General features: G+C 53.8%; 1 protein-coding gene across 1 annotated transcript in view; it reads right to left on the bottom strand.

Moving 5' to 3' along the window:
* Positions 1 to 17,685, bottom strand: part of LOC133264130 (tenascin-X-like) — a gene marked incomplete at both ends in the record, with an annotated part of 79,514 nt that extends 61,829 nt beyond the window's left edge. Inside the window, 9 exons of the mRNA XM_061444055.1 lie at positions 2,152 to 2,439; positions 4,324 to 4,611; positions 6,270 to 6,557; positions 8,537 to 8,824; positions 10,886 to 11,165; positions 11,464 to 11,771; positions 13,140 to 13,229; positions 13,306 to 14,079; positions 17,532 to 17,685. Of these exons, the coding sequence (XP_061300039.1) occupies positions 2,152 to 2,439; positions 4,324 to 4,611; positions 6,270 to 6,557; positions 8,537 to 8,824; positions 10,886 to 11,165; positions 11,464 to 11,771; positions 13,140 to 13,229; positions 13,306 to 14,079; positions 17,532 to 17,685 (2,758 nt within the window). The remainder of the gene's footprint in view (positions 1 to 2,151; positions 2,440 to 4,323; positions 4,612 to 6,269; positions 6,558 to 8,536; positions 8,825 to 10,885; positions 11,166 to 11,463; positions 11,772 to 13,139; positions 13,230 to 13,305; positions 14,080 to 17,531) is intronic.
* Between the last annotated feature and the right edge of the window lie 325 nt (positions 17,686 to 18,010).

Here is an 18,010-nt window from a genome sequence, read left to right as displayed (position 1 = left end):
ATCAGTTATTCATTGATGCACACATTCATCCGTGCAACTCTTAATACTGGGACTCAGCACTCCAGACATTCTGGATTCCATGGCTCCATCTCTCCATTCTTCTGCTCACAAATCCAAATACATCCATTCATCCGTCCTATCCAACCGTCTCACAGGAAGCCGTGCTGCTCTAGAGACATTTCAAACCCTCACCACATGATCAGGCACAAACTCCACCACCCGCCTTCTGTACGTTCAACCAATCACTGATTCAGCAAAGTGAAACCTGCCTTTGAGACTCTCAGATTCTCTCAACCATGCATCAGTGCAAGCATTCAGTGTTGTATCCGTTCATCCATTCAACACTCCATGCATTCCGCTGCCTTCCAGCCCTCCACTCATTCAACAAACATCGTTACTCTCTACTCAGCCTTCTACTAATAAATGCTTTCTTCTATCCATTGAATAATCCATCCACCCATTCGTACATCCGTCCACCAATCCGTCTATCAAGGATCCACTCACCCATCAACCATCCATCCATCCATCCATCCATCCATCCATCCATCCATCCATCCACTCATGCATGCCTCATCCATACATCATTCATCGTCCTTTCCATCTTTCAATCCATCCCTGCATCTGTAGAATCCTATCAAGAGCCCAGTACAGGATCACTCAATCATCTATCGTCTGACCTCTCATCTATTTGTGGATCTTTTCATGAATGCAACCTCAGTGCTCCTCATTGAGTTAATGCTCTCCAGGCATTCCGTATTCATAGAATCACAGAATCATAGCATAATTAGGGTTGCAAAGGACCTTAAGATCATCTAGTTCCAACTTCCCTGCCATTGGCAGGTACACCTCACGGTAAATCATACCACCCAAGGCCTCGTCCAAACTTGTCTTGAACACCGCCAGGGATGGAGCATTCATAACCTCCCTGGGCAACCCATTCCAGTGCCTCACCACCCAAAGCAACTGATATTTCCAAATTTATCCATCCATCCATCCATCCATCCATCCATCCATCCCACAGGCAGCCATGCTGCTCTAAAGACCTGTCAAGCACTCAACACATGATGATGAACAACCCCATCATCCACCTTCAGTACATTCATTTACTGATTCAGCACTGTCACACCTACCTTGAAGATGTTCAGGGTCCATCAACCATCCATAACTCCAACCATCCATTGCTGTATCCTTTCATCCATTCAGCCCTCCATGCTTTCCATCAGCACCCAGCTCTCCAGGAATTCAACACACATTGTTTATGTATACTCATCCTTCTACTCATAAATCCATCCATCCATCCATCCATCCATCCATCCATCCATCCATCCATCCATTCATCTTTACATCCTTCTTTCCATCCATCCATCCATGCATCCATCCATCCATCCATCCATCCATCCTTCCATCCACACACTTATCCGTCCATCCATCCATCCACCCACTCGTCAGTCAATCCTTCCACCCTTCAATCCATCCATCCATACATTCATCAGCCATCCATATAACTATTCATCTGTAAATCCATCCATCCATTCATGGCTCCACCCATCCATCCTCCCATCCTCCCATCCACCCACCCACCCACTCACCTCTGCATCCATCCATCCATCCATCCATCCATCCGTTCTTCCATCCACCCACTCATCCATCCATTCATCTATCCTTCAATCTATCCATCCATTCATTAGCCAACCATATAACCATTCATCTGTAAATCCATCCATCCATTCATCCTACCATCCTTTCATCCACCCACACATCCATCCATTCATCCATCCATCCATCCATCCATCCATCCATCCATCCATCCATCAATCCACCCATCCATCAATAACCCCACTCATTCATGTATCCACCCACTCATCCATCCATCCATTCATCCATCCTTCAATCCATCCATCCATTTACCTGCGTTCAATTTAAACATTCATGTGGAAATCCATCCATCCATTCATCCCTCCCTCCATCCCCCCATCCATGCATTCAACAACCCCTCCACCCTGCCAACCTGTCACACCCCCATTCTTCCACTGACCTCAAATCCCCTCCACCCCCTTTCCTCCACTGACCAAGGCACGAGCACGGGCCCTGCCCAAGCTTCTGTCCACTACAAGAGGCGGTTCAGCGGGGCTGGTGCCAGAGCCCCCTCACCTGTGACAGTGTCGGTGGAGACGGGGCCCAGGCGTGTGCGACCCCACAGCCCGTACAGGTTGAACTTGTAGCGGCGGGACGGGGACAGCCCCGGCAGCGTCAGCGTGCGGGAACCCCCGTCCACGGGCAGCACCTGGGGCTGGCCTTGTGCATCGCGGTACTGCAGCGTGAAGGAGTCAAAGGTGCCCTCGGGGACGCTCCACTCCAGCTGCACCGAGTCAGAGGTGACCTCGGACACCCTGAGCTCACCCAGCACTGGCTGGGATTCCTCCTCCTGTGGAGCTGGGGCTGCAGTGGAGAGGCCAAAATGAAGGCCATGAGCATCTATATGTGAATCTATCTCTCCAATCATCCATCCATCCATCTGTTCATCCATCTGTCTTCATATGCATGCATCATCCATACATCATGCATCCTTCCTTCCCTCTTTCATTCCATCCCTGCATCTATAGAGTCCTAAAAAGAGCCCAGTACAGGATCACCGACGTACTCAATCATCTACCCTTTGACCACTCCTCTATTGATATATCCATTCATCAATGCAACCCTCAATGGTTCTCATTGACGTAAAGCTCTCCCGGCATTCCATATTCATAGAATCATAGAATCATAGCATAGTTAGGGTTGGAAAGGACCTTAAGATCATCTATTTCCAACTCCACTGCCATGGGCAGGGGACACCTTACGCTAAATCATATCACCCAAGGCCTCGTGCAACCTGGCCTTGAACACCGCCAGGGATGGCACATTCACAACCTCCCTGGGCAACCTATTCAAGTGCCTCACCACCCTAACCTACTCCTATTTCCAAATTTATCCATCCACCCATCCATCCATCCATCCCACAGGCAGCCATGCTGCTCTAAAGACCTCTCAAACACTCAACACATGATGATGAACAACCCCATCATCCACCTTTAGCACATTCATTTGCTGATTAGGCACTGTCAGACCTAGCATTGAAGACTTTCAGGGTCCATCAACCATCCATAACTCCAACCACCCATTGCTGTATTCTTTCATCCATTCAGCCCTCCATGCTTTCCTTCAGCATCCAGCTCTCCAGGAATTCAGCACACATTGTTTATGTATACTCATCCTTCTACTCATAAATTGTTTCTTACATCTGTCCATGTATCCATCCATTCATCCATACATGCAGCCTTCCATCCACACAATCATCCATCCGTCCATCCATGCGTTCATCCACCCACTCATCCATGCATCCATGCATCCATGCATCCATGCATCCATGCATCCATCCATCCATCCATCCATCCATCCATCCATTTATACATCCACCAGCTCATCCATGCATCCATCCGTTCTTCCATCCATCCATCCTTCCATCCACCAATTTACCCGTCCATCCATACATCCCCCCACTCATCCGTCAATCCTTCCATCCATCCATCCATTCATCAGCCATCCATATAGACATTCATCTGTAAATCCATCCATCCATTCATTCCTCCACCCATCCATCCTCCCATCCACCCAACCATCCATTCATCCTTTCATCCACCCATCCATCCATCCATCCACCCACCCACCCACTCACCTCTGCATCCATCCATCCATCCATCCATCCATCCATCCATCCATCCATCCATCCATCCATCCATCCATCCATCCATTCTTCCATCCACCCACTCATCCATCCATCCATATATACTTCAATCCATCCATCCATTCATTAGCCATCCATAGAACCATTCATCTGTAAATCCATCCATCCATTCATCCTACCATCCTTTCATCCACCCACACATCCATCCATTCATGCATCCATCCATCCATCCATCCATCCATCCATCCATCCATCCATCCATCAATCCACCCATCCATCAATAACCCCACTCATTCATGTATCCACCCACTCATCCATCCATCCATTCATCCATCCTTCAATCCATCCATCCATTTACCAGCCATCAATGTAACCATTCATCTGTAAATCCGCCCATCCATTCATCCCTCCCTCCATCCACCCATCCATGCATTCAACAACCCCTCCACTCTGCCAACCTATCAAGCCCCGATCCTTCCACTGATCCCAAATCCCCTCCCACCCCCTTTCCTCCACTGACCAAGGCACGAGCACGGGCCCTGCCCAAGCTTCTGTCCACTACAAGAGGCGGTTCAGCGGGGCTGGTGCCAGAGCCCCCTCACCTGTGACAGTGTCGGTGGAGACGGGGCCCAGGCGTGTGCGACCCCACAGCCCGTACAGGTTGAACTTGTAGCGGCGGGACGGGGACAGCCCCGGCAGCGTCAGCGTGCGGGAACCCCCGTCCACGGGCAGCACCTGGGGCTGGCCTTGTGCATCGCGGTACTGCAGCGTGAAGGAGTCAAAGGTGCCCTCGGGGACGCTCCACTCCAGCTGCACCGAGTCAGAGGTGACCTCGGACACCCTGAGCTCGCCCAGCACTGGCTGGGATTCCTCCTCCTGTGGAGCTGGGGCTGCCGTGGAGAGACCAAAGTGAAGGCCATGAGCATCTGTATGTGAATCTATTTCTCCTTTCATCCATCCACCCAGTCATCCATTCATCCATCCATCCATCTCTCTATCCATCCAGTCATCCATCCTTCAATACTTCCATCCATCCATCCATCCATCCATCCATCCATCCATCCATCCATCCATCCTTCCATCCATCCATCCATCCATCCATCCATCCATCCATCCATCCATCCATCCATCCATCCATCCTTCCATCCACCCACTCATCCCTTCATCCATCCATTCATGCTTCCATCCATCCATCCATCCATCCATCCATCCATCCATCCATCCATCCATCCTTCCATCCACCCACTCATCCCTTCATCCATCCATTCATGCTTCCATCCATCCATCCATCCATCCATCCATCCATCCATCCATCCATCCATCCATCCATCCATCCATCCTTTAACCTATCCACTCATCCCTCCATCCATCCATGCATTCTTAGAATCATAGAATCATAGAATCGTTAGGGTTGGAAAGGACCTTGAGATCATCCAGTTCCAACCCTCCCTGCCACAGGCTGAGCCACCTCACAGTAAGCCATGGCACCCAAGGCCCCGTCCAACCTGGCCTTGAACACTGCCAGGGATGGAGCATTCACAACCTCCCTGATCAACCCATTCCAGTGCCTCACCACCCTCACAGGAAAGGACTTACTCCTTATACCCAACCTAAACTTCCCCTGTTTCACTTTTAACCCGTTACCCCTTGTCCTGTCACTACCTTCCCTAATGAACAGTCCCTCTCCAGCATCCCTATAGGCCCCCTTCAGGTACTGGAAGCTGCTATGAGTTTTCCACTCAGCCTTCTCTTCTCCAGGCTGAACAGTCAAACTTCCTCACCCATCCTTCCATGCATCCATCCGTTCATCCATCCACGCACTCATCCATCCATCACTCCCTCCCTCCGGCCATCCATCCATCCGCCCATCTATCCCACATCCATCCATGCATGCATGCATGCATCCATCAATCCATCTGTGCACCCATCCATCCATCCATCCATGATCCACACACCCATCATCCATCCTTCCATCCACGGACCTATTCACTATTCTGTCTTTCACTGCACTCTTCTCTGTACTGGTTCTTTAACCCATCCCTCCAATGAATCATCGAGCGATCAAAACAGTCGCTTGGGAGTGTGAACCAAAGCCAAAATATAACAACCCCCATAACTTTATCCATTCGTGCATGCATCCGATGCTTAATCATTCAACTATCCACCCAACCACCCAAATATCCATCCATCCATCCATCCACTCATCCATCCATTCACGCATCCGTGCATTCATGCACCATGCATCCTTCCATCCATCCATCCATCCATCCATCCATCCATCCATCCATCCATCCCATATCCAGTCATCTGTCAATCTGTCCATCCATCCATTCATGAATCCATCAATCTATTCATGAATCCATCCACCCATCCATGCATTCAACAACCCCTCCACCCTGCCAACCTGTGACACCCGCATCCTTCCATTGATCCCAAATCCCCTCCCAACCCCTTTCCTCCACTGACCAAGGCACGAGCACGGGCCCTGCCCAAGCTTCTGTCCACTACAAGAGGCGGTTCAGCGGGGCTGGTGCCAGAGCCCCCTCACCTGTGACAGTGTCGGTGGAGACGGGGCCCAGGCGTGTGCGACCCCACAGCCCGTACAGGTTGAACTTGTAGCGGCGGGACGGGGACAGCCCCGGCAGCGTCAGCGTGCGGGAACCCCCGTCCACGGGCAGCACCTGGGGCTGGCCTTGTGCATCGCGGTACTGCAGCGTGAAGGAGTCAAAGGTGCCCTCGGGGACGCTCCACTCCAGCTGCACCGAGTCAGAGGTGACCTCGGACACCCTGAGCTCACCCAGCACTGGCTGGGATTCCTCCTCCTGTGGAGCTGGGGCTGCAGTGGAGAGGCCAAAATGAAGGCCATGAGCATCTGTATGTGAATCTATCTCTCCAATCATCCATCCATCCATCTGTTCATCCATCTGTCTTCATATGCATGCATCATCCATACATCATGCATCCTTCCTTCCATCTTTCATTCCATCCCTGCATCTATAGAGTCCTAAAAAGAGCCCAGTACAGGATCACCGACGTACTCAATCATCTACCCTTTGACCACTCCTCTATTGATATATCCATTCATCAATGCAACCCTCAATGGTTCTCATTGACGTAAAGCTCTCCCGGCATTCCATATTCATAGAATCATAGAATCATAGCATAGTTAGGGTTGGAAAGGACCTTAAGATCATCTATTTCCAACTCCACTGCCATGGGCAGGGGACACCTTACGCTAAATCATATCACCCAAGGCCTCGTGCAACCTGGCCTTGAACACCGCCAGGGATGGCACATTCACAACCTCCCTGGGCAACCTATTCAAGTGCCTCACCACCCTAACCTACTCCTATTTCCAAATTTATCCATCCACCCATCCATCCATCCATCCCACAGGCAGCCATGCTGCTCTAAAGACCTCTCAAACACTCAACACATGATGATGAAGAACACCATCATCCACCTTTAGCACATTCATTTGCTGATTAGGCACTGTCAGACCTAGCATTGAAGACTTTCAGGGTCCATCAACCATCCATAACTCCAACCACCCATTGCTGTATTCTTTCATCCATTCAGCCCTCCATGCTTTCCATCAGCATCCAGCTCTCCAGGAATTCAGCACACATTGTTTATGTATACTCATCCTTCTACTCTTAAATTGTTTCTTACATCTGTCCATGCATCCATCCATTCATCCATACATGCAGCCTTCCATCCAAACAATCATCCATCCATCCATCCATGCGTTCATCCAACCACTCATCCATGCATCCATGCATCCATGCATCCATCCATCCATCCATCCATCCATCCATCCATCCATCCATCCATTTAAACATCCACCAGCTCATCCATGCATCCATCCATTCTTCCATCCATCCATCCATCCATCCATCCATCCATCCATCCATCCTTCCATCCACCAATTTATCCGTCCATCCATACATCCCCCCACTCATCCGTCAATCCTTCCATCCATCCATTCATCAGCCATCCACATAACCATTCATCTGTAAATCCACCCATCCATTCATCAGCCATCCATATAATCATTCATCTGTAAATCCATCCATCCATTCATCCCTCCACCCATCCATCCTCCCATTCACCCAACCATCCATTCATCCTTTCATCCACCCATCCATCCATCCATCCACCCACCCACCCACCCACCCACCCACCCACTCACCTCTGCATCCATCCATCCATCCATCCATCCATCCATCCATCCATCCATCCATCCATCCGTTCTTCCATCCACCCACTCATCCATCCATCCATCTATCCTTCAATCCATCCATCCATTCATTAGCCATCCATAGAACCATTCATCTGTAAATCCAGCCATCCATTCATCCTACCATCCTTTCATCCACCCACACATCCATCCATTCATCCATCCATCCATCCATCCATCCATCCATCCATCCATCCATCCATCCATCAATCCACCCATCCATCAATAACCCCACTCATTCATGTATACACCCACTCATACATCCATCCATTCATCCATCCATCCATTCATCCATCCATTCATCCACACTTCAATGCATCCATCCATTTACCAGCCATCAATGTAAAAATTCATCTGGAAATCCATCCATCCATTCATCCCTCCCTCCAACCCCCCATCCATGCATTCAACAACCCCTCCACCCTGCCAACCTGTCACATCCCCTTCCTTCCATGGATCCCAAATCTTTGTGCGCCCCCTTTCCTGCACTGACCAAGGCACGGGCACGGGCCCTGCCCAAGCTTCTGTCCACTACAAGAGGCGGTTCAGCGGGGCTGGTGCCAGAGCCCCCTCACCTGTGACAGTGTCGGTGGAGACGGGGCCCAGGCGTGTGCGACCCCACAGCCCGTACAGGTTGAACTTGTAGAGGCGGGACGGGGACAGCCCCGGCAGCGTCAGCGTGCGGGAACCCCCGTCCACGGGCAGCACCTGGGGCTGGCCTTGTGCATCGCGGTACTGCAGCGTGAAGGAGTCAAAGGTGCCCTCGGGGACGCTCCACTCCAGCTGCACCGAGTCAGAGGTGACCTCGGACACCCTGAGCTCACCCAGCACTGGCTGGGATTCCTCCTCCTGTGGGGCTGGGGCTGCAGTGGAGACATCAAAATGAAGGCCATTAGCATCTGTATGTGAATCTTTCTCTCCATACATCCCTCCATCCATCCATCTGTTCATCCATTCATCCATCCATCCACATATGCATGCATCATCCATACATCATTCATTGTCCCTTCCATCATTCATTCCATCCCTGCATCTACAGAGTCCTATCAAGAGCCCGGTACAGGATCATTGACGTACTCAATCGTCTACTGTCTGACCACTCATCTACTGATGGATCTATTCATCAATGCAATCCTCAATGCTTCTCATTGATGTAAAGCTCTCCAGGCATTCCGTATTCTAAGAATCATTCAATCCAACCATCTACTCGTATTTCCAAATTTTTCCATCCATCCATCCATCCATCCATCCATCCATCCATCCTTGCGGGCTTCCATTCATCCTTCAATCCTTCGATCCACTCATCAGCCATCCATGTAACTATTCAACGGTAAATCCATCCATCCATTCATCCCTCCATCCACCCATTCTTCCATGCACCCACTTTTCCATCCATCCATCTGTCCTTCCATCCATTCATCCATCCCACGATGCTTTCATTCACCCACACATCCATCCATCCATCCATCCATCCATCCATCCATCCATCCATCCATCCATCCATCCATCCTTCCGTCTGCCCGTCCATCTATCCATCCTTCCATCCACCCACTCATCCCTTCATTCATCCATGCATCCATCCATCCATCCATCCATCCATCCATCCATCCATCCATCCATCCCTCCGTCCGTCCGTCCGTCCATCCATCCATCCACCCATCCATCCACCCATCCGTCCATCCATCCATCCATCCATCCATCCATCCATCCATCCGTCCTTCCACCTATCCACTCATCCGTCCATCCATCCATCCATCCGTCCATCCATCCATGAATCCTTCCATTCATCCATCCATTCATCCATCCATCCATCCATCCACCCACTCATCCATCCCTCCGTCCCTTTCTCCTTCCATCCATCCATCCCCCATTCATCCATGCATGCATCCATCCATCCTTCAATCCATCCATCCATCCACCCACTCATCCATCCATCCATGCAGCCATCCATCCATTCATCCATCAGCCATCCATGTAACCATTCATCTGTAAATCCATCCATCCATTCATCCCTCCATCTACCCATCCTTCCATCCACCCACTCATCCATTCATCCATCCATCCATCTGTCCATCCATCCATTCATCCATCCTTCAATCCTTTCATCCATCCACACATCCATACATCCGTCCATCCATCCATCCACCCACTCATCCCTTCATCCTTCCTTCCTTCCTTCCTTCCTTCCTTCCTTCCTTCCTTCCTTCCTTCCTTCCTTCCTTCCTTCCTTCCTTCCTTCCTTCCTTCCTTCCTTCCTTCCTTCCTTCCTTCCTTCCTTCCTTCCTTCCTTCCTTCCTTCCTTCCTTCCTTCCTTCCTTCCTTCCTTCCCCTGTTTCAGTTTGAACCCATTACCCCTTGTCCTGTCACTACAGTCTCTAATGAAGAGTCCCTCCGCAGCATCCCTATAGGCCCCCTTCAGATACCGAAACGCTGCTATGAGGTCTCCACGCAGTTTTCTCTTCTCCAGGCTGAACCATCCCAACTTCCTCTCCCATCCTTCCCTCCATCCATCCATCCATCCATCCCCCCATCCATCCATGCATGCATGCATCCATCCATCCATCCATCCATCCATCCATCCATCCATGATCCACCCACCCATGATCCACCCACCCATCATCCATCCTTCCATCCATGGACCTATTCACTATTGTGTCTTTCACAGCACTCTTCTCTGTACTGGTTCTTTAACCCATCCCTGCAATGAATCATTGAGCGATCAAAACAGTCACTTGGGAGTGTGAACAAAAGCCTAAACATAACAACCCCCATAACCCTATCCATCCATCCATGCATGCAACCATCAATCATTCAACTATCCACCCAACTATCCACCCATCCATCTATCCATCCTTCCACCCAGCCATCCACTCATCCATACATTCATGTCCAAGGGGCCACGGCTGGTGCCAGAGCCCCCTCACCTGTGACAGTGTCGGTGGAGACGGGGCCCAGGCGTGTGCGACCCCACAGCCCGTACAGGTTGAACTTGTAGCGGCGGGACGGGGACAGCCCCGGCAGCGTCAGCGTGCGGGAACCCCCGTCCACGGGCAGCACCTGGGGCTGGCCTTGGGCATCGCGGTACTGCAGCGTGAAGGAGTCAAAGGTGCCCTCGGGGACGCTCCACTCCAGCTGCACCGAGTCCGAAGTGATGTTGGACGCCGTGAGCTCACCCAGGCGAGGTTTGATTGGTGGCTTCTTCTCCTGTGGAGCTGGGGCTGCAATGGAGAGGCCACAATGTGGCTAATGACCATCTGCATGACCATCCATGCAGCCAGCCAGCCACTCCCAATCATACATCACCCAACTACCCACCGCACAATCATCCAAACCCATCACTCATCCAATATTCCTGCCTTCCATGTCAATATCCCACCGTTCCTCTTACCTCACATGTTCCCACCTCCCCAAACACAGGGAGAGATATTCCTCCCATATCCCTCAGTCTGAAGGGACCTTCCAAGGCTCTTGAGCTTCCCTATACCTACTGCCTGCACAGGACAGGGATGTCCTCACCTGTAATGGTGTCGGTGGAGATGACACCAACCCGCTTCCGTCCCCACACACCGTACAGGTTGAACTTGTAGCGTCGTGACGGGGACAGCCCTGACACTGTGACCGTGCGGGAGCCACCATCAACTGCAAGTGCCTGAGGTTGGCCTTGAGCATCCCGGTACTGCACAGTGAAGGAGTCAAAGGTGCCCTCGGGGACGCTCCACTCCAGCTGCACGGAGCTGGGGGTGACGTTGGAGACCCTGAGCTCGCCCAGGCGCGGCTTGGTTGGTGTCTCCTCCGATGGTGGGGCCGGCTCTGCTATGGGATGGTCGATGAAGAATGTGAACATCCACCCACCCCTGCATCCTTCAGCATTGGTCCATCCCCAGGTCTGCTCATGCACCCTCCAATGCCAGCACCCGTCCATCCTCCCATTGATACAAGTGGGTCATGGTGCCACCCATCCAACTGTCCATTCCTGCTGGTGTTTGTCCTTTGTTCCTTAATTATCTGTCCTTTCATGTAACCAATACAGAATTCCAGGTTTCTGTCCATTGAATGACCTGGTTTTCCAGTCAGTTCTCCTTCCATCAGCCTTTGAATCAACCCACCCAGTTTCCAACTTGCCATCCACCTACCCAACCATCCATCCCTCTTTGAATCCATCCAGCCATCACCCAACCACCCGTCCATTCCTCTATCCTTCCACCCATTCACCACCTCCTCCACATATTCAACTTCCCATAGAATCATGGAATGGTTTGGGTTGGAAGGGTTCTCTTAAAGGTTATCCAGTTCCAACTTCCACCGTGGACAGGGACACCTTCCACTAGAGCAGGTTCCTCAAAACCCTGCTTATACAACCCATTCCAATGTCTCACCACTCTCACAGTGAAGAACTCTCCAATCTCCCATCAAACTCTTCCCTCTTCCAGTTGGAAGCTGTTACTCCTTGTCCCACCCCTATACGCTGCTTTAGAAGCAGCTCTCCAGGTTTCCTGCAGCCCCTTTAGGCACTGGAGATGTTCTAAGGTCTCCTCTTAAGGAGCTTTCTCTTCTCCAGGCTGACCCAGCCCAGCTCTCTCATCCTGGCTCCAGAGGAGAGCTGCTCCAGCCCTCAAAGTGTCTCCATGGCCTCCTCTGGACACACACCAACAGCTCCGTGTCCATCTTGTGTCTTTCATATATATCCATCATCCATCCATCCATCATCAATCCATTCATCCATCCATCCATTCATCTTTTATCCATCCATCCATCACCCATCCATCCACCCATCACCCATCCATGCATCCATCCATCCGTCCATGCATGCATCCATGCATCCATGCATCAATCCATTCATCCATCCATCCATTCATCTTCCATCCATCCATCACCCATCCATGCATCCATCATCAATCCATGCATCCATGCATCCATCCGTGAATGCATCCATCCATCCATCCATCCATTCATCCATCCATTCATCTTCCATCCATCCATCCCTCATCCATGCATGCATCCATCCATCCATGCATGCACCCATGCATGCATCCATGCATCCATCCATTCATGCACCCATCCATCCATCCATCCTTCCCTCCCTCCATCCACCCGTCCCACCACCACCAACTTGTCTCCCAAGAGCAGCTCAGCCTGGACACCCGAGTCTCCCTCATTGTCCCCATGGACACTTGGTACCTTCTTTGGCCGGGGCTCCTTGGGGCTCCGTCGGCTCCATCTCGTACATCTGCTCCCAGCCCAGCGGCGGCTCCTCGGTGCCTCCCACCCCTGCAGCAGGGTTGCAGCGGGTGGTTATGGGGTGCCCCCGTTCCCCCCTGTGCCTGTCTCCGTTCCCATCACCCACCTGCTGTCACCAGGAACGTGTAGGACTTGGAGACGTGGCCCCGCACCAGCCCGTGCACCTCCACCCGGTACCTGGCCCCCGGCACCAGCCCCGGCACCCGCGCCAGCGCCGCGTCCCCCGGCACCCGCAGCTCCCCCTCGGCCCCCTCGGGCTCTTCCAGGAGCCGGTACCGGATCACCACGGTCTCCGCGTGGCCCCGCAGCCCCTCCAGGTCCACCAGAGCCTCCCCGGCAGCCCCCGGCATCAAGTGGGGCTTGGGATGGGGCAGCTGCTGCAGGAGCTGGTGCCGGAGCGCGGCCGGGCTGCGGCGCAGGAGGTACGAGAGGATGGCCCTGGCCACCGCGGGCACCGTCTGGTTGCCCCGCAGGGGGAAGTTGGTGGCCCGGAGGTGGCTCTCCAGGCGCTGCAGCAAGGAGCCGTTGTAGGAGGCAAGCTTGGCCCCCAGGTCATGCAGGGATGGGCCCCCAGGGAGCCCTGGGGACCACGGGGCTGGAGGTGACACGGGGGCCTGTGGTAGCGCTGGGGACTCCGGGGACACTGGGGCCGATGGGGACCCCGGTGACCTCGCAGATGCTGGGGACCCTCGAGGCACTGGGGCCGCTGGAAGCCTTGGCGATGCTGGCAGGGACCCCAAAGACCCCGGTGAGGCCAAGGGTGCATCCGGTGACGCCGGTGAGCCCGGGGATGCTGCTGGCGCCGGGGACCTCGGGGTTGGCGGGGACGCAATCGGTGGCACCGGGGACCCTCCGTGACGGGGCAGGGTCTGGGCAAGCTCTGTGAGAGCAAAGAGGGGACATGGGGATGGGAGGGCACGGAGGGGTACGGGGACAGACGGATGCATGGGGGCAGACCCATGGGGGCAGAATGGAGACAAACGGGGACAGATGGGAGACATCTGGATGCAGCAAGAGAGGGATGGAGGGGGAAGCAGCAGGAGATGTGGGGACACGTGGAGACATGAGGACGTATGCACCCATAGGGACAGAGGAGCCCGTGGGGACACACAGACCCATGGGGACAGAGGGGCCAGCGGGGTCACATGCAGCCATGGGGACACACAAGCCCATGGGGACGCAGGGACCCATGGGACAGACAGCAGGGACCCGCCGAGCCATTGGGACACATGGACATGTGGGGACAGACAGAGGCGGCTGCACCTCCTATCCCATCCCTCTCCCATCCCTGTCCCCATTCCTATCCCTGTCCCCATCCCTGTCCCCATCCCTGTCCCCACCCCTGTCCCCATCCCTGTCCCCATCCCTGTCACCACCCCTGTCCCTATCCCTGTCCCTATCCCTGTCCCCATCCCTGTCACCATCCCTGTCCCCACCCCTGTCCCCATCCCTGTCCCTATCCCTGTCCCCATCCCTGTCCCCATCCCTGTCACCACCCCTGTCCCTATCCCTGTCCCCACCCCTGTCCCCATCCCTGTCCCCACCCCTGTCCCCATCCCTGTCCCTATCCCTGTCCCCACCCCTGTCCCCATCCCTGTCCCCACCCCTGTCCCCATCCCTGTCCCTATCCCTGTCCCCATCCCTGTCCCCATCCCTGTCACCACCCCTGTCCCTATCCCTGTCCCCATCCCTGTCACCATCCCTGTCACCACCCCTGTCCCTATCCCTGTCACCATCCCTGTCACCACCCCTGTCCCTAACCCTGTCACCATCCCTGTCCCTATCCCTGTTCTCGTCCCTGTCCCCATCCCTGTCCCTATCCCTGTCCCCATCCCTGTCACCATCCCTGTCACCATCCCTGTCCCTATCCCTGTTCTCATCCCTGTCCCCATCCCTGTCCCATCCCTGTCCCATCCCTGTCCCCATCCCCATCCCCATCCCCATCCCCATCCCCATGCTGCTGCCACCCCATACCCCCCATGTCCCCATGACTGTTGTCATCGCCTGCTCCCCCCACAGTGATCCCCCAATGTCCCCGTGTCCCCATATCCCAGTGTCCCAATGTCCCCCGTGTCCCAAATATCCCCATGTCAGCCTGTCCCCATGTTCCCACATCCCCATATCCCCATGTTTTAACATCCCCATATCCCCATGTCCCCCCGTCCCCATGTCCCCATATCCCCATGTCCCCATATCCCTGTATCCCTGTATCCTCATATCTCAATATCCCCATGTCCCATATCCCCACATCCCTATATCCCTCTATCCCCATCTCTCCATGTCCCTATATCCCTGTACCCTATATCTCAGTTCCCCCATGTCCCCATATCCCCATGTCCCTATATCCCCATATCCCTCTATCCCCATGCCCCCATATCCCCATGTCCCCCATATCTCCATATCCTCATGTCCCCATATCCCCACAACCCCATGTCCCCATATACCCTGATCCCATTGTCACCACATCCCATTGTCCCCCATTGTCCCCATTGTCCCCTATGTCTCCACATCCCCACATCCCATTGCTCCATGTCCCACTGTCCCCACATCCCATTGTCCCCACATCCCATTGTCCGCCCATTGTCCCCATTGTTCCCCAAATCCCATTGTCCCCCATTGTTCCCCACATATCATTGTCTCCCATTGTTCCCCACATCCCATTGTCCCCATTGTCTCCATTGTCCCCACTGTGTTCCCATTGTCCCCATTGTCCCCCATTGTGTCCCCATTGTCCCAATTGTCCCTATTGTGTCCCCATTGTCCTCCACTATCCCCATTGTCCCCATTGTCCACATTGTTCCTCACACCCCATTGTCCCCTTTGTCCCCCATTGTCCCCATTGTCTCCATTGTTCCCATTGTCCCCCATTGTTCCTCACACCCCATTGTCCCCATTGTGTTCCCATTGTCCCCCATTGTCCCCCCATTGTCACCATTGTCCCAATTGTCCCTATTGTGTCCCCATTGTCCCAATTGTCCCTATTGTGTCCCCATTGTCCCCCATTGTCCCCATTGTCCACCACACCCCGTTGTCCCCATTGTCCCCATTGTTCCCCACACCCCATTGTCCCATCATTGTCCCCACCATCCCCATTGACCCCACTGTCCCCATTGTCCCCAAGTGTCCCCATTCTCCCCATTGTCCCCCATTCTCCCCTTTGTCCCCATTGCCCCATTGTCCCCCAGTGTCCCCATTGTCCCCCCATTGTCCCCCACATCCCATTGTCCCCATTGTCTCCCCATTGTCCCACATTGTCCCCCATTGTCCCCACTGTCCCCCATTGTCCCCATTGTCCCCATTGCCCCCCATTGCCCCACATTGTGCCCCACTGTCCCCATTGTCCCCATTCTCCCCACTGTCCCCCCATTGTCCCCACTATCCCCATTGACCCCACTGCCCCCATTGTCCCCATTGTCCCAACTGCCCCCATTGCCCCCATTGTCCCCCAGTGTCCCCATTCTCCCCATTGTCCCCATTGTCCCCACATCCCATTGCCCCCCCATTGTCCCCATTGTCCCCCATTGTCCCCATTGTTCCCCACATCCCATTGTCCCCATTGCCCCCCATTGTGTCCCCATTGTTCCTCACACCCCATTGTCCCTATTGTCTCTCCATTGCCCCCCATTGTCCCCATTGTTCCTCACACCTCATTGTCCCCCACACCCCATTGTCTCCCCATTGCTCCCCATTGTGTCCCCATTATTCCTCACACCCCATTGTCCCCATTGTCCCCCTTGTCTCCCCATTGTCTCCATTGTCCCCATTTTCCCCCATTGTCCCCATTGTCCTCCATTATCCCCATTGTCCCCGTTGTCTCCCCATCGTCCCCCATTGTCCCCATTGCCTCCATTGTTCCCATTGTCCCCCATTGTTCCTCACACCCCATTGCCCCCGTTGTCCCCCACTGTCCCCATTGTCTCCCCATTGTCCCCCATTGTCCCCATTGTCCCCATTGTCCCCATTGTTCCTCACACCCCTTTGTCCCCATTGCCCCATTGTCCCCATTGTCCCCATTGTCCCCATTGTTCCTCACACCCCTTTGTCCCCATTGCCCCATTGTCCCCATTGTCCCCATTGTCCCCATTGTTCCTCACACCCCATTGTCCCCATTGTCCCCATTGCCCCATTGTCCCCATTGTCCCCATTGTCCCCATTGTCCCCATTGTTCCTCACACCCCATTGTCCCCATTGTCCCCATTGCCCCATTGTCCCCATTGTCCCCATTGTCCCCATTGCCCCATTGTCCCCATTGCCCCATTGTCCCCATTGTCTCCCCATTGTCTCCCCATTGTCTCCCCATTGTCGCCCCTGTCCCCCTTGTGCCCCACTCACGGGTTCGCAGGCGCAGGGTCCCCGCTGGGCCCAGCTCCCCCCGTGTCCTCGCCTGCACGCGGAGCTCGAAGCTGCTGCCGGGCTCCAGCCCCGAGGCCTCGAACGTGAGCGCGGAGCCGGGCAGGTCCTGGGAGAGCGCGGAGCCGGGGTCGTCCTGGGGACAGGGGGAGCCATGGGGGGGTTAATGGGGGGTAATGGGCGATAATGGGGTGTAATGGGGTGTTAATGGGGTGTTAATGGGGTGCTAATGGGGTGTAATGGGGTGCTAATGGGGTGTTAATGGGGTGTAATGGGGTGCTAATGGGGTGTAATGGGATGTTAATGGGGTGCTAATGGGGTGTAATGGGGTGTTAATGGGGTGTAATGGGGTGTAATGGGGTGTTAATGGGGTGTAATGGGATGTTAATGGGGTGCTAATGGGGTGTAATGGGGGATAATGGGGTGTAATGGGGGATAATGGGGGTGTAATGGGTTGTTAA

Source organism: Pezoporus flaviventris, unplaced genomic scaffold, assembly GCF_033815535.1.
Source record: "Pezoporus flaviventris isolate CSIRO_AGI_PZ_B2104156 unplaced genomic scaffold, CSIRO_AGI_Pfla_v1 ptg000645l, whole genome shotgun sequence".
In the NCBI taxonomy this organism is placed as follows: Eukaryota; Metazoa; Chordata; class Aves; order Psittaciformes; family Psittacidae; genus Pezoporus; species Pezoporus flaviventris.
This window is presented reverse-complemented; position numbering and strand designations above follow the sequence as displayed.